Genomic DNA, 27,265 nt, shown 5'->3' with positions numbered 1-27,265 from the left:
CATCTGTGCCTTTCCATTTTTCAGTTTCTGACATCTTTCCCCTGGTGACTTCTGAACCAAAGCAGTGGATCCCTTTGCCTTTGGGAGTAGCAAGAAAGTTATGAGAGTAATTTCACAGCAGCTAGCAGAGTTATGACTTAAAGGTTGGTGGTTTCTCAAGTGGGATGCTTGAGGTTAAGAGATTCTCAGAAGGGAAATTTGGGGTGACAGACTCAGCCTTGGAATAACTAAGAACTTTCTTCCAAATATCTTGTATTTGCATTTTTATCTTGTTGTGCCCTCTCCCTCTGCTCTTGAAAGAAGTCTACCATTCAAATAATAATCAATAACATGCAACCATTTCTAGGCAGAGTCTTACATGTTTGGAACTTAACAAATGAAAAAGGGAAAAGTGTGGTGGACTGTAAGAATGAATAGAAATGAACGCAGTTGCAATGTTAAGGAACTCTGAAAGACCTGTAAATCCCTGAAGTGAACATGATCAGCAGTTGCTCTATTGATGTTTCATACCTGGCCTTCACTTTTGAGGCCTCTTTAAAATATTAGGAATAATGATTGCCAAATAGTTAGGACACATGGTGCAGATTTTGAACCTTTTTTGACAGCTCACTCATAAGTGACATGTGGGAAGAAGGATTTCCAGGCATTAAAGTCGCAGCTAGATCCACCACCTTTCAGGATTTGGGTTCAGTCCTGTATAACCTGGGTGTGAGTAGATAATTGATTTGAGTGATGTCCTGGCCTTCTGTATCCATCTCGCCCACATTCTCTTTTATCAAAGAGCACTGGAAATGTGGTTGGTGTTCTGGCTAAAGATCAGGTATCGGGATCACACAGTTCTTTCCCTTTTCCTGGTAGCTGCAAAGCAGCAGTGCCCTTGAAGAGGGTTTGCTTTAAATGCCTTGTTCGTTGACTTCATCTGTTGAACAGCTTGTAGGTCTAAGTCAAAATCCTGTTTTCTTTTTGTTCTCTCCCAGCCATTTCCACAAGGGGGTATTTGCTAAACCCTTTTCCAAGCAAAAGCCCTATTGTATTCTCAAAGGCTTTCACGGCTGGGATCTGATGGTTGTGGGTTTTTCAGGCTCTTTTGCCATGTTCTGAAGGTTGTCCTTCCTGGTGAAACGTCAGGAAGAGCAACCTTCAGAACATGGCCAAAGAGCCCGAAAAAACCACAACAACCAAAAGCCCTATTGTTTTAAAGGGGACAATCTCTGATTCATGCAATTGCAGGCCAGAGATTGTATGAACTCTGCCTGCAGAGCATTACACACTGTGTTTCATCAGCGTTATTCTGCCCCAGCATGTATGTAAAAAGTTCAGTTTTTCAGAAGGTTCTTAAATGATGCTTGGCAGTATTTTCTTTTACCTGTCTAGTAGTATTTTAGTACAGTGGTGCCTCACATAGCGAGGTTAATCCGTTCCGGATTAACCTTCGCTATGCTGAAGCATCGCTGAACGGGGCAGCGATTTCCATTGGAACGCATTAAACATCGTTTAATGCGTTCCAAATAGGCCAAATACTCACCGTTCAGCGAAGCTTCAGGATGGCCGGCAGCCATTTTCGCGCCCTCACCTCGCTTAACGAGGCCGCGAAAATGCTGCGCGTGGCCATTTTGGGCCATTTCCCGGCTTCCGGCGGCCATTTTGGCCGCCGAACAGCTGATCATCGGGGTTCGTTTTGCGAAGATCGGTAAGCGAAACGCTTACCGGTCTTCGCAAAGCGAATTTTTCCCCATTAAAAAAACGTTCAGCGATCGCATTAGCGATCCGAAAAAACGGATCGCTATGCGATTTCATCGTTATACGGTGCGCTTGTTAAGCGAGGCACCACTGTACTTCCTTTGTAGCCTGAGTTTACTAGATACATTATAGCTGACCTTGCTTCACTGTGAGTATCCCTGCTTCTCCAGATCAATGTGGATAAACTTCTTTAGTTTGAAAAATGTTTGAGCCAGACTTGTCTTTGTAACAATTCCTCTTTGATGGTTTCAGGATTTGGGCTCCTATTTGAAAGCTGGATATTATATTTGTTCTTCATGATGAGACCAAATGAATTAATGTCTTGAATGGGGGTAAAACTAGTGCAACCATCTGTCATGGTGGACTATGACTCCCATCAGCCTCTGGGGACAAGGAAGCCCTTGTGGATTTCAGCTGGCCCTTTGAAAAAGTTGCCATTGACCACAATAGTGTAGTCCTTAGGTTAAAATGCCATTCTGTTAGAGGGCAGATTGAATTCAAATCCGGTATTTTATTCTCTTCTCATATGTGATTGTGCTATTGGTTATTTAGGGAAAGGGTTGACCTCCCAGCCACATACTGTAGTAAATATAAGCTACTATCCCGAGCCAGCTCATGTTATGACTCACCTGGGACGATACGTTTTGATTAGCAACACACTCTTGGGATCCCTTAGGGTCTTTCCTAACCCAATTTTTATCGCCTGAAAGCTAATGGCACGACATGAAAAACTGATATCCTTTGATTTTCTTCAGAAATCAGACACAAGAATTAATCAATTATTGACCCTGGCTCAGGACATAAGCAATGTACTGAGCAATTTTCCCACATAAGCAATTTTAATGTCCCATTTACCAACTTACAAGGAATTACAGGAGAATGCTGCCCAGCCTGAACCTTATACTGTAGTTTCTATGGACGGAAAAGAGCAGATACGGATTAAATGGTTTTCAATGCATTCCTATGGGAAATGCAGATTCAACATAAGAACTTTTCAGCTTGAGAACCACCTTCCAATACGGATTAAGTTCTTAAGTAGAGACCCCACTGTAATGTTACGATGAGAAAGTCCAGTGGCCGTGTGTTGTACTTCAGAGAATGTGTTTCTGCCTAACAGCATAGGGTGATGGAAAGCAATAAACCTTTACAATATTTCTTTGTTAATGCACAAGTCCCCTTGGCTTTAGAAGAGTGTTCCAAACCTGGTAGTTTTTTGTTAAACAAATATATTGGCATTCCCTGGAGTGCAGCGGACTCCCTGTATGTTTTTGTCTGTACCTTGCCTTGGCTGTGTGGCCCTAGAATTCTGCCCAGCTCACCCCGCCACTGAGTTGATGTAGTAATTGCACACCAGGGTGGATGGCAACACTTAGGCCCTCCCAGCTGCAGCCCAAGACATTTATCAGGAAGGAGTGGCTGACGGCCGCTTGTCCGGGAAAGGACGAGACAGAGATTCTGGTCCACCTCAGCAAGAGGGGGGCTGTGTCTTGCAAGGCTTGAAGCAAGGCTGGTTCCAAGCTTTGTCGGCCTCTGATCAAAGGCTCCGAGGGGACAATTGCTGTCTGAAAGGTGAGGAATACATCCATGCATGAAACCCTTTGTCCCAGCTTTCTTCAGCATGAATTGGAATGTAGTACCAGCCAATGAACTGTCCAGAAGCACTGACTTCTTAAGTGTTTTTCTCTCCCTTGCCTCCGCTGCAAAGGACCCTCGTCCAGCCTGTGCTATACTATGTCTGAGCTTAGGAAAGTGGCAGGGAAACTGCGCTCCTCCAAAGGTGGTTCAATTTCCATCCAGGTCTTAAAAGAGTGTGTGTGGGGGGGGGACCTCGGGGCCATTTGGCCCTAGTTTTGTCTCACGGAGGGGCTCTCACCTCAAACAAAGTGAGCTTCTAATGCATACTAGGATTTTTTTTTCTTTTTACATTGCTATTCCTTACATTTACATTGCTATTCTTTACATTAAATATATATATTTAATATATATATATCGATTCCCAAATGATTTTATTTCTCACAATGAGAAAAGGCATGGGGCACATCTGGGCTCACAGAGGGCCTACTCTCATCTACACCAGCCAGCAGGTCCAATAAATTGAGATGGTGGTAATTAGAATTGGCTACATTTCAATCCCAGCTTTCTTCTGGGGAGCTCAGAGCAGTGCACAGGGAGCCTCTTCCTCCACCCGTGTGCCGCCCCCCCCGGTCATCTTCACTGAAGCCCTGTGAGGCAAGCCAGGATACAAGAAAGCTACAACCCCAGAGGCACACGATGATCTCCCTGGTCCATGGGAGACTGGCAGCTAGGTCTCTCCTGGGTCTCAGTCTAACTACACTAGCTGTCGACATTTGAAGGATCCCATATTTCCCCTCCGACAACTAAAGTGGTGCAAGCCATGTTTGGTTGTGATAGATTTCTCCGCTGATCCTTTGGATGTGCTGGAAGGCTGCCCCTGATTTGTTATGGGCGGATGGTCCAGGCCCCTTGAGTCCCACAAGGCCTGATGCTTTTCTTGAGGATCTTGGAGCCAAAAGATTCTCTTCCCCCTCTCCTTTGGCCAGCTTCTTTACTACTGCCACACTCCTTCCCTTCCTGGCTGCACTTTTTCTGACCCATGACAGGCAGGCCACCTACCTGGCATTTCTCCTTCCAAGCCCCTCTTTGCAGCAGCAGGTCACGCTGACCCCATGGCGCCACATTGAGTGGGGCTCCACATACCTGCCCAGGGCCTCTCTCGGGAGCATTTCCTCCTCTTGCCTGCGTTAATCATAAATCCACCCATCTCCTAGGTAACCCAAGTTGCATGCCTTGTGCTTCTTATTTTGTGGAACATTGTCAGAGTGAAGGTCGCTCGTGTGATGACTCGAGCCTCCTCCAGGGACCTCGCTCACTTGTTAGGAAGGGAGAGGAGCTTTCCCCTTGTCTTCGCAAGGGGTGAAGCTGCGATTAGAGGTGTGAAACTGGAGGAGGAGCTGGATGCTGCTGTTGCTCCCGTCTGTTCTTGGCCTCTCTTTTCCCCATGGCTAAATTCCCTTAGGAATCAGCAGCTGCCGTTTAATCCAGGCACTCGCCCCTCTTCCTTGCAACTTGACCATCCTGTGGTTATTTTTAACTTTACACCGACCTGTATAATTCACATTATTGTTTCTGAAGCCACAGCAGCATGGATTCAAGAGGCACAGAGTTGTCTGTGGTTTCTGCATCTCCTTGAGTAGGGGGAGACCTCCCACCTTCCTACTCCTTGGCTCAGGAAGGAACTTGTCCAACATCCTCTGCTTAATTCTCTTCCTAAACAGCAGCCACATCAAACTCTAGTGGAGCAGATCGGCTGGGGCAAGGTAAGTGCCTTCTTGGCAACCTTTCCAAAACATGGAGCTTCCAGACTGGGTCCTGCATTCTTCCTTGAGGTGGGTAATAGCCTTAAAAACCACTTCAGTCTGGTAGTCCTCCAGGCTCACTGTCTTGATGCATTGTAATTCCACATCAGAGATAACATGTGAAAGAGAAAGCAGTCCTGCAATGGGTTAGAGAAGGACAGAGAGAAAAAGTATGGGGTGTGTGTGGCGGAACGGATTTTTAAAAGGGAATAAACGATACCCAGTTACCAAAACATGGGGGCAGGGAATAGAGCACCATTGGTGGTGGAGCACATGTTGGGCATCATGCGAGGAGATCGAAGATCCCATCTCAGGCAGCAGTTTCTGGGGCAGGGCTTTGCCCGAACGCCTTGGAGAGAGGTTGCCGACAGGTAGAGCAAGACAGAGCGGGGTAGGGTGGGGTGGTGGTTCACAGTAAGACATCTTGTCTTGCTAAAGGGATAGAAACGACTAGAATGGAGAGAAGTTGGAGTGGCACAGTAGGACTTGAAAATGTGAATTTATCACCGGATAGAATTTCCTGGACTGAAATCAGAGAACCAAGTGTAGAAAGCTGCTAGAACACTCAATGCCATGTAACAAGGAGCAAAAAGTATGGGTTGTTAACAGCTGATGTTCCAGGTGAAATAAGTGTAGAAAGGAGTGCAGAAGAAGGAAGAATTTACTGACTGAAGAGTCTGGAAGACTAATTTGGATGGGACACAACAGAGCTACTGCATCCAAAGTTCAGAGCTACTGCATCCCAAGTCAAAATAGCCAGGATGACATCTGGACTTCAGTAGGAAAGAGAAAGAAGCCTTTCTTTTTTGAGTGTTTATCTGCAAAGATGATCTTTGACCAGTGTATATGCTGTATTGTTGATCAATAGATATTCAGCATGTACTGAAATAGAGAATCCTCCCCCCCTCCCCCTGTATGTGTAAGTGTAACAGAATAATGAAACCTGGCTGGGGGCTTGTGTCTCTGCACTTATTTGCAGTAGGCAGAGCAGAGAAATTCTTCACATTCTATGTCAAAATCAGGGCAAGAAAATAAGTTGGAGGGTAGGAAAACATTTCCAAATAGCTCTAAGGTCCTGAAACAAATTCCCTTCAGCTCCCATGCTGCCTCACCCTAGTTTTCATTTTCCTACTCAGGGTGGAGCTAGAGAAGATTCATAGACTTGCTTGGGATTTTTTTTAAAGCCATGCATTGGAATGATCAACACACAGCTCACCTTTGGAGCTGGAGCCTGCTGCTATTTATAATTTGGAGATTCTCTGGAACAGGTAATATCTAAGCTACTGAGGTGCTATGGGGCTGGGCAGCTCAAGTGATCCGTTACGGCTTATGTGTGTTTGTGGCGGTGGTAGGGAGAAGGGCAGGAGGGTCGGCAGGGTGCCCTGCAGCCACATTCCTCGAGGGCGCTTGTATTTCAGAGCTCAGTGGGTCAAAACATTGCATGACTATTGACAGTGTAGTAACCGTGCATGCCAAAGGCATATGACCTTCTGCTTAAAAGCTTGTGCTGCTTGTGTGAGTGAATGTGCGTGCTTGTGTGTGAGAGAGGAGTAGGGCAGAGAGAGCGTGCGTCTTCTGTATAGGGGACAGTCGATACTCTGCATTATAATTCTTCAGAGAATTGTTATTCTTAAAATACTTACTTTGCAGCGCAGTGTGCATTGGAAAAAAGAACTTTTGACCTGGTTAAATTTCTCCTGTTCACTGCCCACTCCCAGTTCTAAAATGGTGCCCTGAAGCTAATCAAATTTCTTATTGTTCAATGCAACAAGTATATTACTAAGTTGTCAAAATATGTCAGTGCTTTTAGAAGAAAACTTTATTGATGGTTTGTTTTTGAACTCTCCTGAATTCAGGTGCTTTTTGCCTTATTAACATCATCCGGTTTCTTTTTATTTGATTTCTTTTGAGTATGCCATAATAAGGAGCTTGGGCTTAACAAGCACTCTCTGTTTCTGGCTTCTCCTTCTGTTGCACAGGACTCGATTCCACCCCCCTCCCCCAACCCCATGTGTTCCTGGAAAGAGAGGTGTGTACAGTTAAGGCCATATTTAATCTCCACCTCTGTACTCGGTGTTTGTTTTTGATGTGGCTTACTTGGAGAGCATAGCCGTAGGCGTTCCCTGTGGGTGGCATAGAGCATATTCCTGCGGATCTTGAAACTGAATTCATTGCTAGCGGGCGGTGGGCAACTTCCATAAAGCAGAGTCAGATTTCTGGATCAGAAAGATGGTTCCTGAGGGGTACTCCTGTTATTTCCAAAACCGAAAGAGGACACAGGAAATGGATCCTGGGGCTCTGGGTTGGCCTCTTTTCCAAGGGCTTTTTCCTTCCTCTGGTTGGCATTGGGATCAGTAGGCCCTCCTACTGGAGGAACCTCTAAGGTTGGCCTGTAGGAGGACCTATAGCCAGCTTCAGAGGTTGTTGAACTGCAAATCCCAAGGACTTTGCAGGCTAGGACTGATGGGTATTGAAGTCCAACAACACCTGGAGGGCTGCAAGGTGGCGGATCGTATTCTAAAATCTTTCTGGGCAGGTAAAGCACTAGTATGCTAAGGAGAAAAACCATTCCAGCCATACTGTACTACTTTCTTGTCTGTGAAGGAAGTGTTTGGTAGGAAAAATCAGAACATGTTTTCTGCATCTCCCATTTTCCCATCATCTGCAGTCTCAAATGGTACAGTCTGTTCTGCCACCTCAGGACTACCAGTTCGTTTTTACCTCAGAGTGATGTATACTTAGAAGCTAGTCATAATGACAAGGCATGGCAGCCTTTACCTCGTGGCTGGTGCTGTGCTACCTCTCTGTTGAGGCTTTCCACACAGAATCAACACACTTCCTTCTTAAATGATGTACACGCACACCAGAGTAGTTGCAGTGGAAGAACATCTAATGTGTACAGTACTATTAATATTCCGTATCTCTGTCCCAGCTCCCGCCAACCTAGCGGTTCGAAAGCATGCAAATACGAGTAGATAAATAGGTACCACCTCGGTGGGAAGGTAAACAGCGTTCCGTTTCTAAATCACACTGGCCATGTGACCACGGAAAGATTGTCTTCGGACAAATGCTGGCTCTATGGCTTGAAGAGCGGGATGAGCGCCGCCCCCTAGAGTCGGACACGACTGGACAAAAATTGTCAAGGGGAACCTTTTTATCTCCTTACAAAGTATTAACATGATTTACAATAATTGAAACGGACAGTAAATAATCATTCCCTCTAATAGTGAACTTAGATGGTTGAGGGCCAGCAAAACTGGAGCCAAAATGTCGCCGAGTAAAGACTGGAGGCATCAGCGTGCTGGATAAAACCAGAGGTATTCCAACTATTAACTAGAAAACCAACAGGGGCAAACACCACCACCACCACCGCCGTAGAGGTACTCGATGAGAACATGAGTTAAGACCTGCTAGATCAAACCAAAATGTAACTGGCTCAGGCATGGAACCAGAGCATTCCTATGAGAGGCTGTGGCATCACTGCAATGATTTGTCACAATTCTCACTGTTCGGCCAAAAACAAAACAAAAATGACCTAGAGGGCCAGCCAGTGGTGGAAGTTACACAGGCCCTGGCTTTTCGCCTGAAAGACACAGAGGGGAATCAAACCCCCAGCCAATGGCTCCACAGCCAGTTGCCTAACTCTCTGAGCTACCCGGTCAGCACAGAGGAGGCTCAGCTTTGGGAATGTGTACCTTGAAATCTCCTTTCTTCAGGAAACCGAACTTTCCTTTCTCTGCAGTTGCCTGGCACCACCTCACATGTCTCCCTGCGTCTCCCTCCACCCCCCATCCTGTGCTGGGCTTCTGGGAGCTGCTGCGAAGAGGCACGGGGTGTGCCAGTCAGGGGCGCTCTGCTACTGGGGAAGAAGTGCACATTATCAGCTTGCAGAGGAGAGTGCCAGCAGATGCCCAGGTACCCAGGAGTTGCAAATGTATTGCATCCCCCAAGAGAAACCCGTTCCCTTCCTCTTCCCCCTCCCCTCCCCCCCCTTTCAGCCACCCGTGGAGAAGGGCTACTACTGACTGTATGACCCCATTTTCAGGTGACCCTGGTGCTGGCCCCAGATCCCTTACCTGGAGCTCCCGTCTTTCTGCTGCACTCGCAGGAGCCTGTGCACTGGACTCTGCCATCTCCTCCTGGAAAGAACTGGACTTTCCAGGTGAGGATGGGACTTGGGGCAGAAGAGCCTGCTGGGCAATGTGGGGGTGGATGAGTCGTGCACTTCTGAGGAGATGGTGGTGGTGGGGGTGTCCCTGCCCTTTGCAAAAAAAAAAAGAAGAAGATGAACAACAGCAGTGATGCTGTGAGAAGGAAGGACACGAAGAAAAACCAATCTGTTATTCAGAAAACACCTCAAAACACTTGCTTTACTAGTTGATCTTGTTTCTCCTCAGAAGCACCTTGTCACTATTATTCCTATTTTATAGATGGGGCAATTGAGACTGAGAGAGGCTTGCCACCCAATGATTCTATAAGTGTGAGGGAACTTGAACCCAGATCTCTCTGGTTAAAATGTGACACTGTGTGTTGTTAATGCTGCTTCCCAGCCTGGGGTGTCAGAGAAGGGCCAAGTCGTCATTGCTCCTTCCTTTCCTCCTTCCTGCAGGTCTCCTCTGGTTCCAGCATCTCAGCCGCTGAGCCAGTTACTTCTGCTAAGGAGACCAGCTTTCCACAGACACCCAGAGACCTGCTGAAGTGGGCGCGTAGGGAGTTCGGAGGGGTCACCTCACTGGCTGAGTACCATGGAGTCAACACCATCTACATTCGCCTGGGGGCTGGTAGGGGTTGTCAGGATAGAGACCAGCTCTAGGAGAAGGGGGTTGGCATTGTGACCGCATGCCACCTCTGGGGTGGCGGGGTGAGCTTGGCTCTGTGAGGTAGGGGAGCAAGCCTGGGAAGATTATACCTTTCCAATATTTTGACAAGAGGTATGGAGCACACATCCCTTGGAAATGGTACTTGCTTAAGAGTATGACTCTCTAAATCCCTAGGTAAGCCCTGGGGGATGCAGGGAATTGTAGTAAAAAAACCCTAAATTTTCTGAGGGGTGTGTGTGTGTGTGTGTGTGTGTGTGTGTGTGTGTGTGTGTGTGTGTGTGTGTGTGTGTGTGTGTGTGTGTGTGTGTGTGTGTGTGTGTGTGTGTGTGTGTGTGTGTGTGTGTGTGTGTGTGTGTGTGTGTGTGTGTGTGTATATATATATATATATATATATAGATATAGATATAGATATATAGATATATAGATATATATTTGAATTCTATGGCTTCACTATCGGGACATAATAAAAATAAGCTGGTCCTTAGCAGATCTGAAAATTAGGTAAATACAGCCTCAGATGAACCACAACACAGGCAATTTTAATTGTATTTTAATTGTATTTTAATCATTTTATCTTTTATTGTATTGAACTTTAATTGTTGAGACCTCTGGGTAGATTGGGCGGCATAGAAATTAATTAAATAAATAAAATAAATATTACACCGTGCCATGATTTATTTGACAAAAATAAAGCCAAACTGGAGAAGTAATGTGTGAAAAAACTAAGTACACCTTATGAAAGGTAGCTTGTAGAACTACCTTTAGCAGCAATAACTAGAAATAATCGTTTTCTGTATGACTATCAGTCTGCCGCATCATTGTGGGGGAATTTTGGCCTAGTCTTCTTTACTTCATTGCTTCAGTTCTTGTTTACGCACAGCTCTCTTTAGGTCCCACCGCAGCATTTCAATTGGGTTGAGGTCTGGACTTTGACTGGGCCATTGCAATACCTGGATTCTTCTTCTTTTTCAGCCATTCTGTTGTAGATTTGCTGGTATTATTGGAATCATTGTCCTGTTGCATGACCCAATTTCAGCCAAGCTTTAGCTTTACATTTGGCTTTACATTTGGCTCTGCAATATTTTGGTATACAGAGGAGTTCATGTATGACTCAAGGATTGCAAGATGCCCGGGCCCTGGGGCTGCAAAACAAGCTTTACAGTTGGATATGGGGTGTTTGTGCTGATATGCTGTGTTTGGTTTTCACCAAATTCTAATTGTACTGTCATGAACCTTAAACATTTAACATGCTAACTGAGGCCTGTAGAATCTGTGATGTAACTCGGTGTGTGTTTTTTTCCAATTTCTCTGAGCATTGGATAGTCTGACCTAACTGTCTTAAATGTTTTCCACTTGTGAATGATGGAATTCCTCACTGTAGAATTATGGAATTTAAATTGTTTGTAAAAGGCCTTATAACCCTTCCCAGATTGATGGCAGCAACAATTGCTTCTCTACTGTCATCGCTGGTGTGTTTTGTCCTTGGCGTTGTGTTAACACAGACCTGAATGCTGCACACCAGCAAAGTGCTACCACTTTGGCTTTTGTAGAGGTGGTCGTACTTGTTGATGATCAATTTCTCAAGGGCATTTAGATAGCAGCACCTGGCTGCCACTTAGCCTTTTAATGCCTATGGAAGCCTTAAGAGTGTGCTTAGTTTTTTACACATGGCTTCTCCAGTTTGGCATTTTTGTTAAATAAATCATGGCACAGTGTAATAATGTCATGTGTTGTTGTTCATCTCAGGTTGTATTTACCTAATTTTAAGATCTGCTCGAGGGACGTGGTGGCGCTGCGGGTTAAACCGCAGAAGCCTCTGTGCTGCAAGGTCAGAAGACCTGAAGTGGTAAGATAGAATCCACGCAATGGAGTGAGACCCCGTCACTTGTCCCAGCTCCCGCCAACCTAGCGGTTCGAAAGCATGCAAAATGCAAAACGTGAGTAGATAAATAGGTACCACCACGGTGGGAAGGTAAATGGCGTTCCTTGTCTAGTCACACTGGCCACGTGACCACAGAAGATTGTCTTTGGACAAACGCTAGCTCTATGGGTTGGAAACGGAGATGAGTACCGCCCCCTAGAGTCGGACATGACTGGATAAATTGTCAAGGGGAATCTTTACCTTTACCTTAAGATCTGCTTAGGACCAGATGATTCTTATTATGTTCTCATACATAAAACCATAGAATTCAAAGAGAATGTACTTTCTGTTTCACATGGCTGTAGGTCTGCTGTGTCCTCCTCTGTGCACCACAGCAAATCTGAACTATGTACACAGACGCAATCTCTCCCCTTGTGGCTTCCCAACATTTCAGTGTGTAAGGACAATGAAATTTAAGCCTCTTTTCTCTGCCTACTAAGGTCCCTGAGTTAGCCTAGGTTCTAGGTCAGATGCAAAAGACCTTATGGAGACTATGCAACTTGCATGGGAATCATTCAGAAATTCTGGGTCTGCTACACTGAGTTTTATTGCGAAAGAAAGATGGAATGTCCATGGAATAGACCCACCTTTGGCAACTGGGGGTCCTTTGCCAGCTTAGAAATACCTGAAATGTGTTTTGCAAGCCTGATAAGAAGAGAAACCTCAGCATTTAAGGGGGGAGATGAATGGTTGGGCTTCATTACTGCAATTTTCCTCCCTGCATCCATTGCTCCCTCCCCTTCTTTTCCCCTTCAGACAGGACTGCACCAGCCAACTGCAAGCTGCAGAGGAATTTCCTAACATCCGCTCACTTTGCCTCTGAGCGACAGCTCCAGCCTCTAAGGGTTTGCCTAAATCCTGATCCTCCTCAAGAGCTTGAAGTTCACATCATCTTCTCCAAAGGACTTGCTCCAAAGTGGGTGCTTGAGTTTGTGAGTGTGAGCACATCGAAACTGGCCTTAAAAATTACCAGCCAAGAGCCAGAAATCTTGAGCTGGGGTTCTTGGAGTATAATGAAAGTAGCCAGTATGTTAGAGGAGAAGTAGGTGACATTCAGTTTTTGTAAACAAGGTCCACGTCCTCCACCAGGAAATAAATAGGTATGTAGTCTGGTGAGGTCAATGGCTGGTCAAGTCCTGGTCTGGGAGGAGAGAGTAGAGGGAGATTTTGGGGCGGCTGCACCACTGTGAGCCCTCCTGTTACTGCTGAGCCTTACCCTCACAAGGAAGAGAATGACCAGGGAAATAAATGGCCCTTGGGAAAGCTACCTAGAGGTTAAACACTTTTCAAGCAATGATGATGAAGATGATGTGCCATCAAGTCAATTCTGAGTTAGGGTTACCTTTTCCTAGGGTTTTCTAGGTACACAGTACTCAGAAGCCGTTGATCGTTCCCCCCTTCTGGGGGGTGCAATGGGACCGTACAGGCAGGCTCTTCTCCCAGGAGGGTTGGTTATGGGTGCCTGGAAAGGAGGGACCGTCAGACATTTTGTGCTGGGCTAGCAGAGACTCTAATGTGAGGGTCTTGGGTCTTCCATGTTGTGGGGAGACTCAGGAGAGCTTGGGAGGCATGGCCCTGTTTGGCTCCACTGCATGCTTTTTCGGTGGTCTGATATTTGGGCTGGGGGTGGCCATATACTTTCTTCTAGGCCCAGCTTGGCCCATTTGACTGTGGAACTTCATGCTGCCAGAAGAGCCTTACAGCAGGGGTTGCTCTTGATCCTGAAGAGTGAAGGGGCTGCCCAATGGATGGTCCGTGCCCACCGCCTCACCGGCCAGCTGCATGTACTGGTATGAACAGCAGAGTCTCCAATAGGTTTTTGCAACCTCCAGGCTGAAGTAGCAGTCTCTCCTTAGCCAAGGATGGCTGTGGCAGATTATCTACAAGGAAGCATGTACATGCACATGGAGAAATACAGACAGACAGATGTAGATGTATATATCTAGTATATGTGTATATATATATGTTGGCTTGATCTCCGCCATTGGCCTCCCTGGTGCACTGAATCTTTGATCAGTGATCATAACTCCAGGTTTGCCGCCATATTGGCTACTGAGGGTCAAGGGACCTGTCTCACACAGAGAGCTATTTCCCCCGGTGAAGAGTAAGTACAGTTGCCATCCAAGAACCCTTTCTGGATGCCATCATGTAATTCCCTGTACCATCTCCCTTTGTATTGCCTGCCGCTCTTCTCCATTTCTGTGCTCTGTAAGTGCACTTGGCCTTGGTTTCTTCCAGGCTTCCCATAAAGTTGTCGTCAGCAGCACAGAAGCAGACTCACCCCTGATGGCAACCCAGCGTACATCTCCTGGGCTCGCTCACGCCCGGGATCCTTTGCAATATGCCGCAGGACAGAAGCTGCCAGCATTCACATCCTACACTGAGGCTGAGCGGGTGAACAGGTTTCTACTTCTTGTTGGGTTGAATGGTAGGTCGCATGCATGAATGAGGAATATGTCCACCAGAAAACTGGTTCTCAACTTCTGTGGCTTCCCAGATGTTTTGGACTTTATCGTCCAGAATCCCTGATCACCATCCATCACGGCTGGGGCTTCTGGGAGTACTTATAGGGCTACATTTATCATCATCATCATCTCAGAGCTGCAGAGCTCGATGGGATTCTATGGATCATTGAGGCAAGTCCCTGCCAGGGAGATAACACTGGGGAATTATTTGGAAACTTGCAGCCTCTTGCTCTGCAGCCAGATACTTAAACTACTAAGCTATCCAGTAGTTTGAGAAGCAGAGCATTAGAAGTTCCTAACCTTATGGTTTTAGCACTCTTTAATATACTTGTCATGGAAATTAGTACTCCAGTTTCTATACTACTGTATTTTCATCTCTGCCGGAAGGAAGGAATGAAGGGGGGGGAGGAAGGAAGGAAGGGAGGGGAGGGAGAAGGAAGGGAGGGAGGGAAGGGGAAGGGGGAAGAAAGAGAGAAAGAGAGAGAGAGAGAGAAATAGTGATTCAATAAAGTCCAGACATGCATCAGATTTTTCACTTCTAAAGATTTCCAGTATGAAAAGTACATTTTCAAGGAAGCCAAAATTATCCACTCCAGCATCTTCTTTCTGCCTCTTCACAGGCCTATTTGACGCTTTTTCTCACCCTCTTTATTTATTTATTTAAAATACTCTCACTTTTTACTTTAAAAAGGGCCCAAGGCAGTTTACATGAGTAAAAGACAATATTTAAAAGCTAAAAATGGTAAGGATAGAAATATTTAAAGAAAATCGAACCAATACTTGGAGTAGCCAATCAACGTCTCTGTGAAGCTGACCAAAGAGTTCATATGGTGAACAAGATGGATGCCACATAGCTGGTCACCTCTAGGAATGTGGTGATACCACAAAGGGCAAATGAAGCCACATTGCCTTCACTGTAAATTGGTTTATGAGGAAAGGCAGTTCTAGGTTGCGATTCTCCATCTTTCTATGCTGCTGACTCACCATCATGGAGTAGCAGCTTAATCACGCTTTGCTGAGGCCACAGCTTTCCTGTCATGCCTCACCGTGATGGGATGAGACAAGATTGGGATTGGGGGGTAGAGAGATTCTCCTTTTGTTAGAGCTTTCCCAGATAATTACTATAGGCTGCCAAAGGCAATCTGAAGCTCCTGAAAAGCCCTGAGTAGTTTAAGCTGCTCAGGGAGCTTTTCAAGAACCTCCTCCCTTCAACCCACCTCTAGAAATGTCAGAAAGTAAAGAGCTTTTTGGATTTATTTTTCTTCATACTGAGAAAACGTAACATCACCTTGTAAAAAATCCACCAGAACACAAGGAACAGCTTAACAACCTTGTAGTCTTAGGGCATGAGGAAACGTTAATGGGAAAATCCCTTTGAAAATGATGTTGCACAATGTCACATGAAAAGGAAATTATTTGGGAAAGTACAGAAAAGGAAGAAGGGAAGGCAACACACACACAAACACATATACATACATTTTCAGATAGATAGACTCGCAAACTTAGTCAAGTATACCTAGCTGTGTATCGCCTGTTTAAAGAGAGACAAAGATGGAACATCTTGAGAAGTGTCCATTGCATGGAAGACGGTTTGACTACCAGCATCTTTAGTCACCTCACTCTCTTGAAGAACTGAGGAGACGAAAGTCACAGTCTCTCGAACCATCCTCCCTGCATCCAACACTTCCCAAGACTTTCCTCTCCTGACTCCACTTAAACACAGAGAATTTGAGATAAAGAGTTAAATCCACTTCTCTGATTGTTGTTTGAGTCAGCCATGAGATACGTCCCATTTCTGGCATGTCATCTAGCAATTTCAAATACCCGAGGAGCTGTAAAAGAGGGGAGCGCTACTTAAGTACCAGAATATGGTGACAATAAAATTGCCACAGTGCCATACAGGGTGCATCGATGTAGTTCTCATCTTCTCTATGTGTCCCTGCCATTAGGTACTACAGATATGCAAGCGTTCCTGACAAGCAGACTCTCTAGTTTTGGCTTAGCATATGTTCAGTCCACAGAGGGTGTGATCAAATAGCCATTTAGCCCACTGTTCACTGCACTGCCTTTTGACAGTGATCTTTCTCTCTCTCTCTCCCTCCCTCTCTCTCTCTCTCTCTCTCACACACACATACAAATCATTCCTCAGAGTGTTCCTACCCGCACCTTTCTGAGGCCCTCTCAGAAGCTTCTATTTTTTTGTGTGGGTAGGGTCAGTCTGGTTTGGTCTGTTTTCAGTGTGTGTGATGTGTGTGTGATCATTGGGAATGCACCAAAATCAACCCTTCCTCTAATTTGCCAATATAATGAAGTGACTTAAAAAGAGAGCCATTTCACAATATTGGCAAATTAATCACTTCATTGGCTCTGTGGATGAGCTGAGGAAGAAAAATAATGTTTTTTAAAGTATGTATTGGGGCAGTGAATATTTCTTGGATCACTTTAAAGACCTACGAGACTAATTGAATGCAAATGTATACAGTATTAGGGCAGCACAGTCTGCCTTCAAAATGCACACTTGCTTTCCATTACTCCTGTTCTGTTTGTCCCTGAACACTGAACCTAAGGTGCAACTACACAGGAAGAAAAATGTGAATTGACCCATTGTGAAGCTGTACCTGGGAATTCAAGTTTTCACCAAGTAAATTCATGTTAACTAACCACACGGGGGGCAGGAAGAAATAGCTTGTAGCTCTTCTGCAGACCTTTCGACATAGCTACAGAAGTACTTTCTTAATAAGCTGTAAACAAGGGCTGAATGGCAATTTCCTCCTCTGATTCTCTCTCTCTCTCTCTCTCTCTCTCTCTCAGTGTCTATATGCACTAGCACAACAGCACTCTGGCACCAAACCTTTTTTAAAAAGAGAATTGGCTTTATTTGCAAAGATCTGGTCTTCCCGGTATTTTAACATTGCCCTTAGCCCATCACACTAGCCACCAGCACCCGTGCACACACTTTCTGCATTGGTTCAAGCAATCACACTTTCCGAACCGACGCAGATGGATCCACTGACAAAAAAAAAGTAGAAGGCCCAGTGGTAGAGGAAAGGACTACAGATTAGGATAAAAAAATCTGGGTTGATATACATTGACTTTTATGTCATGTGGTCAACAGAAAAACAGTAGAATCTCGACTTACGAACGTCCCTACTTGCAAACGATTCGAGTTATGAACAGCTCCATTCGCAAAAAGTTGCTTCAACTTGCGAACAGAGCCTCGACTTACGAACAAAAGAAAAAAAGAAAAAAAACCTTTCGTGCCCTTTCTTTTGACCTAAGTTCATCTTAGGTCAAAAGAAGAAAAAAATAAAAAAAAATTCTTTCCCTAGTGGTAGAGTACGGATTAACCGCCTTTGCATTAGTTCCTATGGGAACTAATGCCTCTACCTACGAACAGAGCCTCAACATACGAATGGAAAACAGCAGGTATGGATTAAATGGTTTTCAATGCATTCCTATAGAAAAGTTTGCCTTGACTTATGAACTTTTCAACGTTCGAACGCTGTTCCAATATGGATTAAGTTTGTAAGTTGAGGTACCACTGAAAAGTGCAAATCAGACTGTCCCACTCCTGTAGCATTTTGCACATGGCAATATGTCAGTGTAGTTGCACCTTAAGTGGGGTGGGCAGGCAGCAACATCTTGTGCCAGAATTTATACATCTATCACTTGAGTAATTGCTAATATTTTAACTAGTAGATAGGAACTGTTTATGTGATACACAGGGCAGCCTCACTCTTTTGCATCTATTCCTTCCTTGCAGAGGCCACTTCTACCCCTCCAGGGGATCATAAGCTCGTGAGACCCATCCCCAGACTCGCAGTTGAAAGACAGAACTTCCCTGAGGCCACCACAGCTGGCTGGGAGATGAGGCCAGAGTTCTTGGGGCAGGGCGGTCCTGTTCTCCATCCTCTGCCTATAGCCAAAACAGAAGGAACAAAAGCTTTCCTGTGTCCTGCTGAAGAGCAGAAACCCCTGCAACAAAAGAAAGGGCCTCAAAGTGTGAGTAACCAAGATGGTTATCTTCCAATAGCCAGAGGAATTCCTTCCCTTACCTACTTTGCAAAGTCAGCTGGATGGGATGGGTACGCAGATATTTTCCCACCCCTCAAGAATCCCATGCCAAGCGACTGCATGAACAACTGAAGATGCCTTCTACTGTGTCCATTGTGTGATCTGGCTGGCTAGGTCCAGTATTCTTTGCTGTGGCTGGTCTTGGCTCTCTAGTCTATCAGGCAGAGGCTTTTCCCAGCTTTATTCACTTTTCATTGGAAATGCCGGACAGAGAACTTCTCCAGCCCAGGATTTTGCCATTAACATTCTGGTCTGCTTTTGGGGATGTCATTCTTTTTATAGCCAGGCCAGGCAATTTTGGCTTTCAGTTTTCCACACAGGCCTATTTTCTGCCTGGTAGATGGCTTTTGCTTCAAGTGCTCAGAACATGGCTTTCTCCACCAGGTTCCTCTTGGCCATTCGACGTACATCCATGCCCCAATACCTGCCCGTGTTTCTTCCACAGGTGTCCTGTATCTCCTCACCTTCAAGCCAGGCCTCTTCCCCAGAAGCCAGCATGGCCTTCCGGGACCTTCCTTTTCACCACGGCAAGGTCCTGCTCAGCCTCGAGGTCTACAATTCTGAGGCTTTTACCAAACAACCAGGACCCTGTACAGTCTCAGCCAACAGCCGTGTTTTTGTAGAGGTAAAGCAGATGTTTTAAATGAAATCTATTCTTAAATTAGCCCAGGTCACGGTGGCTTCTGGACATGTTTACAGACCAGCTGATGTTTCTTTTCTCCTCTAGGCTTCCCTGGCTACCTATGATTTGTGCCTTGGCTTCACCATCCAGCAGTGCTTCATTTCCCCTTCTTCAGATCCCTCAGTGACCTCTCCGTACTTGCTGGTCCAACACGGCTGTGCCGCTGATGCCCATGTGAATTTGTCAGAATCAGAGCAGACTGTCCAGGGCCAGGCCTTGCCTCTAGGATACCAGGAGCGTCAGCGGCTGAGCTTCATACTCCAGCCACGCTTCAATGACTCCATTCAGTTCCTGCACTGCCGCTTGACACTCTGCAGCCGGGAGACTCAGGACCACGGCCAGCCCAAGGGCCCAATCCCCAAGGTCTCTGGCAACTACCAGGTGGCAGGAAAGTGGCCACATCTACTGTGGTAGTACTAAAGACTTTCTGATCCACCAAGATTGGAAAGCCTTGTCGAGAAGTGGTGGGCAATTGTGGCCCTCCAGATGTGTTTGGCTTGTGTCTCTTGTAATGTCTCACTGTTGGCTATGCTGCTTAGGGATGATGAAGATTACAGGTCAGTGGCTCTCAGACTTGGGACCCCAGAAGTTCTTGGACTAAAACTCCTAGAAGCCTTCATCACTAACTGTGCTGGTCAAGATTTCTGGGAGTTGTAGTTCAGGACCATCTGGGGACCCAAGGTTGGGAACCACAGGTGCAGGCCAAAGAACAACAACCCCATAGACACTGAGGGCCACAGTTGCTCAGTCCTACAGTATTCTCTAAAAGGCTGGTTTGTACCAGGGGGGCTTGTTGGCTTCTCTGGCTGTCTCTCTCTCCCCCCAGAGCTCTTTCCTATCACTTGTTTCTTTTACATGGAAGTGCCAGAAACTGAACTTGGGCCCTTCTCTATAAAAAGCACAGACCGTCCCACTGAGCTGCTGCCTTTCCCACAATTGCTGCTCCCAGTGTGGAAGGGCAGTGCCCAGGAGCTGAAGGGGTGTTCCTGGTTACCATGTCAAACTAAGACTCAGAGGAACTGGCTTCTAGTCTGCCTTAGGCCATCAAACCCAGTGAACAATCTTGGGGCCAGCTGCCCCCTCCCCCACCCCAGCCTGATTTCACAAGGTGATTGTGAGGGGAAAGAGAGCCACCTCTGCCTCCTGGAACTCACTGGAGGAAAGGTGGGAAAATAACTGTAATTATTAAAGGAACAGATTCAAAGGGAGACCGGATAAAGGTGACAGTGAACCTCTTGGTATGGGGTAATAACGAGAAAGGCTGCTTGAAATGGATGCCTTGGATTAGCCTGAGAATCTTCAGGGCTCAATTGACAAATGTAGGCTGCTTCAGAAAAAGGAAGTGACATGAACTCAGCCTGTTTCCTGCCACTGGGCTGAGGCCTTCTTTTGAGACATATCTATGTTTCAGTGCCAGTCCAAGGATGAGGTGTGCAAGAGAGAAGAAGGATTGGCCAGCGGCCGCTTCCAGCGCATGGTCACCAAGCCCATCATAGTGACTGTGGAGACGTCACTCAGAGCTGCTGTTCCAAGCCAGAGGACAGGTAGGAAAATTGGCTTCAGTTCTGGAAAGGAGCTGGACAGGGATCGCCGAGCTGGTAACCCCACAGATCCGCCTCCCTGACTCCGAACTGGATGGTGGCATAACTTCTGTTTGGAAGTTCCCTTCTCCTAAATCAGGAAATGACAGAAGAGGGGGGGGGGCACGAAGCTGCATCTGAGTTGAGCGCATCTAAGCCTAGCTCAAACTTGCTGACCACTCGCTTCTCATTCTGTGCCAAGAAACAAAGGAGATAATGCTGAACAGAAATTAGTATGTTTTAAAAATACCTTTTATGTGGTGTATTATGTTATCGTCTTCATGCTCATTTACAAAGGGATGTTTTTAGTACTTAAATATTTGCTGTTAGTTTCCTAGAGAACTCACTAGAGAATGACAGAAAACGAATCTTTTTAAATTGATATAATCATGCACTCTAGTTTTCTGCAAATTCTCTCTGGTCCCTTTTTGTAGATAATTTCCTGGCCAATCAGCAAGGAAAAGTCCTGAAGAATGCCATCTACACAAGGAAGACACAGCCAGTCCCGAGTAAGTGAATTTTCCTCTACTGTCTCCTTAGCCTTCTTTGCCTGAGACTTGGAGAAGGTTACCTTTTCTGGACTGGGACTCTAGATCTAGAGTCTAGGAAAAGTGAATTTGTGAATTCTTCTAGCAGTGTATTTTCATTCTTTACCCTTTTGTTTTCTCTATCTAGGGCTGGAGATGGCGATTGTCTCCATGGGCTGACCAAAAGCGTTTTGGTGCCTGAGTAAGAGCAGTAAATGGCACCCCTCCCCCACTCTAAGTCAAAGCACCTGCTACCTAAAGCCAGCCTGCTTATTTTTATTTCTGTGAGGCTGAGAATGGTGTTACATGAGGCAAGACATCCAACAAGCTTCTCTCTACTTTCCTGGCAGTAAAAGCACAGAAAAAAATGAAGTTAAATAAAGATCAATTTGCTATTCTTTCATGGAAACCTAAACCTGCTGCCTAATGTGATTGTTTCACTCTCCCTGATGCTTTCTCGGAGCAGAAGGGAGTCTTCCTCTCTGTTTCTGAAAGTGGACTGGAGCAGGATCATTTGCCCTGTGACTTCATTTTGTTTCACTTGGTTGTGGGGGTGGTGTGCCATCAAGTCCACTCTGACTTATGGCCACCCTGTGAATGAGTGATTTCTGTTAAGTCCTGTAATTTATAGCCTTGCTCAGCTCTTGCAAACTTAAGGTTCTGGCTTCCTTTATTGAGCCAATCAGTTGAGTAATCTCCAAAATGTCTGTACAGTGGTGCCTCACTTAGCGATGTTAATTCGTTCCGGAAAAAATGCTGCTAAACGATTTCATCACTAAGCAAAATGCAGGTTCCCATTGAAATGCATTGAAGACTGGATAATCTGTTCCAATAGGAACAAATTGCTGTCCTTAAGCGAAAATCGCCATAGGAAACATTGCTAAGCGAAACGCGGTTTCCCAATTGAAATGCATTGAAACCTATTCAATGCATCTCAATGGAGGAAAAAAATACAACAAATTAAAAAAGAGTCAGAACAAAGTCAAATTTGGTTAACAAAGGCTTTATTAAGTGCACTTTATGATTTCAAACATTTTAAGCAGTAAACTTTAACTTTAAGGCCCAGAGTGGTCGGAAGACCAGACGGGCGGGGTATTAAATAAATAAATAAATAAATAAATAAATAAATAAATAAATAACAGAAAAACATTTTAAAAATAGCAAACATGAGGCTGTTTAAACCATTGTTAAGTGAAACAGGGGACCCAAAATATAATCGCTATGCGAAGCATGGTCCCAACCATCGCTAAGCGAAAATTGCCCATAGGTACCATTGCTAAACGAAGCGCAAAACGCTCCGAAAAAGTCATCGCTAAGTGATTTCGTCACTAAACGGAGCGCCCGTTAAGCGAGGCACCACTGTATTTGATCCCCCTCTTTTCCTGCTGCCTTCTACATTTCCCAGCATTATTCTGTTTTTCAGAGAATCCTGTCTTCTCATGATATGCCCAAAATAGGACAGTCTTAGTTTCATCATTTTTCCATATAAACCAGGCTTGGTTTGTTCTTGAATCCACCTGTCTATCTTTTTGTTGGCCCAGGGTATAGGCAAAGCTCTCTGTTAGCACTGTAACTTGTGTGGGTCATTTTTTAAAACTCCAGCTTTCACATTTGTACATAGTAACTGAAAATCCAATAGTGCTGATGAGCTTGACTTTGGTTTTCAGTGATGCATCCTTATACTAGTTACTTCGTAGCCGCTCTGCTGAGTCTCAATCCTTTTCTGATTTCTTGGCTGCAGTGTCCATTGGGTTTGATCAGTTTTACTGAACAGAAAACATAATATTATTTGCCAAATCCCTATTATTTTGTTTGCCTTTCTCTACAGCTGCAGCAGGTCTGGAACTCCCAGCTGTGGTTGGCATAGCCTTTTCTGCCTTCATCATTGGCATGTCCCTCACTGGTGGGATCTGGTTCATTCATTCCCAGACAGGTATGTGTAAGGACCATATATATGGCACATATTGTTCTCCTTCCACCTTAATCTAGAGAACTTTCCCTGAACTCTGTAATAAACTTTATATGCCTGTTCTTTTGGTTGCTGCACAATTAAAATGCATAAGGACAGGCCCCTACACTCAGGAGATTAGCCTAGAATTTGACATAGAGAAGACACCTGATAAAGAAGAGTTGTTCAGTGACATGCATTCAGTACAAAGCCAGAGCTCATAGGGTCAAAATCCTGGTACAGTACTTTCTCAGTAGCACTGATTGTGACTTCATCAGCCATCACCTTCAGGATTCCCTGTTCCCTTCTTGAAATCCTCATAGTGGCTAGAAAAAAAATGTTTTTCAAGGAAATGTGTATTGTTGCCAGCTGTCTCTGTTGTAAAGCAAAGCATTTGAGGGTGGTTTGATCCTGAATGGGCAATTTAGGCTCAATGGATGTACAAAAGGACAGATGGAAAAAAACAGCTAGTATTCACCTTTTGATATAGAATGATCCAGCTGCCTTGCCTGGATGTTTAGGTGGAGCCAGCTATGGAGAGCATGCTGATGAGCACTTGCACATCCACACTGACCACTACACCACCGTGTGTACTCAAGTTTTTAACCCCCCCCCCTCAAGTGGGGGATTGAAGTAGGTGGAAGAGGAAGTCAACAAAACAATGCCCAGGCTCTATGTGGGATCAGAGGATGATACTGTAGCCTTAATGTGACCTATGATGCAACAGCTTTGATGCAGAATAGTATCACTGGTGTGGAAATGCTTAGGCTTTGTTCCATGAATGGGATGTCTAACATATTTGATATTGAGTATATTATGGCCAGTAGAATGCTATAAATAAGTGTCTGTTTTTTGCATAATTATCTATTCAAGATCTGCCCACCCCGCCATGGGGACAGATGTGACAATAAAAGAGCAGTTACAAGACTGATAAAAATGCTCATGTTCATTCATGTTCATGTTTTCTCCAAAACAATGAGATCTAGAAACTGTAGTTTTCAGATTTTAATGCCAGCCTTGAACTCGTAGGTGATGCAGCAATCAGGAGGAGGAGCCAAACTGTCCTGGAGAGAGGTGAGGCTTTTGTAAAACCTCCTGTAGTAGCCAACATTCTGACCCTGTACTTGCTTCTGTCTCTAGTCGGGAAATGATCTGTGCTCCGTTTACAGCATGGGAAACTTTCACACTGGTGTTGTATTTAATTGCTATGGTAAACAGTAATGCGTTTTATTTCACCTTGCATTGAATAATCCACTGGGTAAAATCACATAGAGCGGACACAGTGGTAATTCCGGAGAAAGGGCCAGCCCAATTTACTGCAATGGGCTATCCTGTGCAGAAGGTCCAACTCATGGCAGGAGGATCAGGCCTCTTTCCTAGCAATCTGTAGCCCTTTGTAATTATAGCCACACCACAACTATGGTGCCTCTGAGCTGGTATTGTTTGCTGAGCACTGTAGAGTTATAAGTGTACAGTGATAAACTGATACATACAAATAAGCAGAGAAAGAGTTTGCTTACCTCTAGGAAAGTTAAACCTTGTAGGGATGCTTGCTGTGCAGGCAGGGAAGGAGGAAATAGGCTAGAAGTAGCAGCTCTGCATCTTTTCTATCTTCCAACTTACCAGGTCCTGAAGATGCAACCATTCCAAAGCCTCTAGATGTTTCCTCGGCGCTGACTGCAACTGGCCCTGGACGTGGCTCCCAGCCCTAACAGGTCTCTTATAAGGGCAGGTAGCTGGCTTTAGAAAAGCTTTTATGGGGAAATGAACCTGGGGTGTGGTAATGGCAAAAAGGGGGACAACTGAGGAAAACTGTAAGGCTCAGATCAATTGCACTGACTGAGGGTGCCCTGATCTACATCAAAGTACTAAAAGCTGGCTGAGAAAGTTTGGGGGGCAGATGGCAAGAATGGCCCACTACCTGACTATTAACTCGTCTTACCACTGCAACTTGTGAAATAACCATTTATATATATATTTATATATTGCTGTATATAAATAGTGATTGATTGCATCTCATTCAGCACTGATCCTCTCTCCCCTCCACCCCTTTTGGTGATGCAAAGGAACCAACAGGAAAGAGAAATATGGGCAACTTGGATGAAGGGGCCCCCTTAACAGAATAGCCAGAAAAGCAAAAGAGGAAAAGTGGAAACAGCTTTGCATCCACATCAACCATTTGTTTATTTTGCAGGTTCTAAGAGGTCTTTCGCTTGTGCTCAAGCATCTATGTCAAATGGATCTGTTCACATTCCTCCAAAGCACCTTCGTCTTCAGTCTTTAGCCCCATGTCACACTTGGCTGACTTAATTTTGTGTGGCACTGCATAACTTCAGGGGCTCAAACCTTTAGCTGATATAAGTAATTCTGCTTGGCAGCACTAGTAAGGCTTTTCCACAACTCAGTCTGGGTAGCTGCCTGGGCATTTGTGCTTCTCCCCATTTGGGTTTGGTTCTCTATTTCTAAACTTCTGCTGCAGAAAAATGAACTCTCCTACTCCCGCCTTTTTTTTGTGAAGAAAATTGCATTCCATGGTAATGGGACACATCTGCTGTCCTCCTCACCTTGTGGGGAAACTGTCCACTAACACATTTTGAAAGACTACTTTGGCTCAGGTGTGGTTGGTTCACACACACTGATAATTTGAAATGGTTAAATGCATTTGAACCCATGTTGGCGTAGTCTAGCTTCCAGGCACCTTTGAAGTCAGACCTCTAACTTCCCAAGAGAAAAAAGATGCATTCCAAGAAGCAAGATTAAAATTTAGCAAATTTGGGGATTTCTCTAGTTGGCCTTCTTGCAAAAGATTAACTGTCTAAACAACTGCTATTGCAGAAGGACTTCAGTGTAATGTATCCAGAGTTCACCTTCGCTCATGCAGCTAGATATTCTACATTGAGAGTGGGCACTAATGTTTCACAAAACGGGTCTTTACCACATAGACCTTAGCAGGGTTTGGTATGCTGCCATATGGGGGCATCCTGTAAATATACAGAAATACAGGCCTTTAAGTGGTCACTGTAAACCACAACCTCCACATTTGAGTTTTTTAAAAGTGAAATTCCTGCATGAATGTCCTGGAAAGGAACCTACCGTGCTGTGCAGATATGCACAGCACACCCTGACATGGAGAAACACCTGTTGTCTCAATAATGAGCACTGTCACCACCACCCTGCCATAAGGGCCAAGACACAGAATTATTAAGACAGTGTAAATAGTTTATTTTGGGTTTTTTTGTTTGTTTGTTTGAAATTACAGATATTTTGTACAACAGTATTTGTTTTAAAATGAGCCTGGAGAGAATGAAAAGTTATATTCTGAGGAGCAGAGAAGGGGTACTGGTACATAGGTACACTAAATACATGATTTCAGGAACAGCTGGGGCAGCGAGAAGAGAAAGATACTTTCCAATCTGGAAAGCAAAAAGAGACTGTCACCTGCCTACACATTCCTTCTGGATATAAGCAGCTTGCTGTTTGCTAGCAGTGAGTGGTATAGCTGCACAGAATATGGGACACGCCAATATATAAAGAGAAGATGTAGAGAGGTCCTCTTCTGCCTAGAGAGAACATGGCACAGGTATGAGTCGCGGCAACAGGACAAGTCTGCCACGGAGGCCTCCACGTCTGGTTCTTGGCCCCTTTTGACTCCTGTGCATTCAGAAACGTATGTCTTTCACACATACTTCTCCATGAGGTGGCACAAATGGGGACCATAAAGGTATGGCAAGTAGGCATCACTATTTTCATGCAGGGTGGCTGGCTTATGGAACCTGTGGGCCTGGTACTGCACCATTTGGAATGGTCTGGGCTTTTAGAGTGAACTGTAGAAACCACCACACAAACAACAAAAAGACTCTCTACTTTTACATGCACATCACTGTACTCTGCTTCAGAATTGCTGCTTTGGGATTTCCCCCAGGCATGTCTTCATAGCCTGTCTTATGTTTCTACTGTCCCACGGACAGAGGCTCTTTTACCCCAAGCTTCATAGCCAACTTTTAGTATAATATTTGTGCTGTTACTGTATCTAGAATTGTCGGTTCCAGACACAGTTCCAACTCAAAGCTAAACAGAATGAAATGTAAACTACTTTGGTCTGCTGCACCTAAATAAAACTTTTCTGTGCTA

At 45.1% G+C, this 27,265-nt stretch overlaps 1 protein-coding gene across 4 annotated transcripts; it reads left to right on the top strand.

Annotated features, from left to right (window-relative positions):
- Nucleotides 1–6,214: 6,214 nt before the first annotated feature.
- On the top strand, nt 6,215–27,265 carry LOC110082650 (transforming growth factor beta receptor type 3). 4 transcript variants are annotated; one of them, XM_078385858.1, is made up of 16 exons: nt 6,216–6,385; nt 8,860–9,032; nt 9,163–9,279; nt 9,727–9,898; nt 12,615–12,774; nt 13,507–13,648; nt 14,097–14,286; nt 18,087–18,325; nt 18,843–19,022; nt 19,125–19,442; nt 20,491–20,623; nt 21,094–21,168; nt 23,015–23,119; nt 24,164–24,208; nt 24,761–24,849; nt 25,329–27,265. In XM_078385858.1, the coding sequence occupies exons 1-15, from the start codon at nt 6,304–6,306 to the stop codon at nt 24,844–24,846; spliced, it is 2,217 nt and encodes a 738-aa protein (XP_078241984.1). In that variant the 5' UTR covers nt 6,216–6,303; the 3' UTR covers nt 24,847–24,849; nt 25,329–27,265. The 4 variants fall into 4 exon arrangements, with proteins under 4 accessions (XP_078241985.1, XP_078241984.1, XP_078241983.1 ...); XM_072990318.2 differs by having other exon boundaries at nt 6,217–6,385; nt 24,761–24,866; XM_078385859.1 differs by lacking the exon at nt 24,761–24,849 and having other exon boundaries at nt 6,215–6,385; nt 25,201–25,417.

Source organism: Pogona vitticeps, chromosome 2, assembly GCF_051106095.1.
Source record: "Pogona vitticeps strain Pit_001003342236 chromosome 2, PviZW2.1, whole genome shotgun sequence".
In the NCBI taxonomy this organism is placed as follows: domain Eukaryota; kingdom Metazoa; phylum Chordata; class Lepidosauria; order Squamata; family Agamidae; genus Pogona; species Pogona vitticeps.
Note: the sequence above shows the minus strand (reverse complement) of the source record. Positions and strands in the feature narration are given on the sequence as shown.

Bases quoted from the DNA above. Each gene is read 5' to 3' on its own strand.
- LOC110082650 (XM_078385858.1), top strand. From the start codon at position 6,304: ATGCATTGGAATGATCAACACACAGCTCACCTTTGGAGCTGGAGCCTG. The intron at 19,443-20,490 runs GTCTCTGGCAAC...TCTATGTTTCAG, and splicing joins CCAAGGGCCCAATCCCCAAG to TGCCAGTCCAAGGATGAGGT. The intron at 20,624-21,093 runs GTAGGAAAATTG...CCCTTTTTGTAG, and splicing joins TGTTCCAAGCCAGAGGACAG to ATAATTTCCTGGCCAATCAG.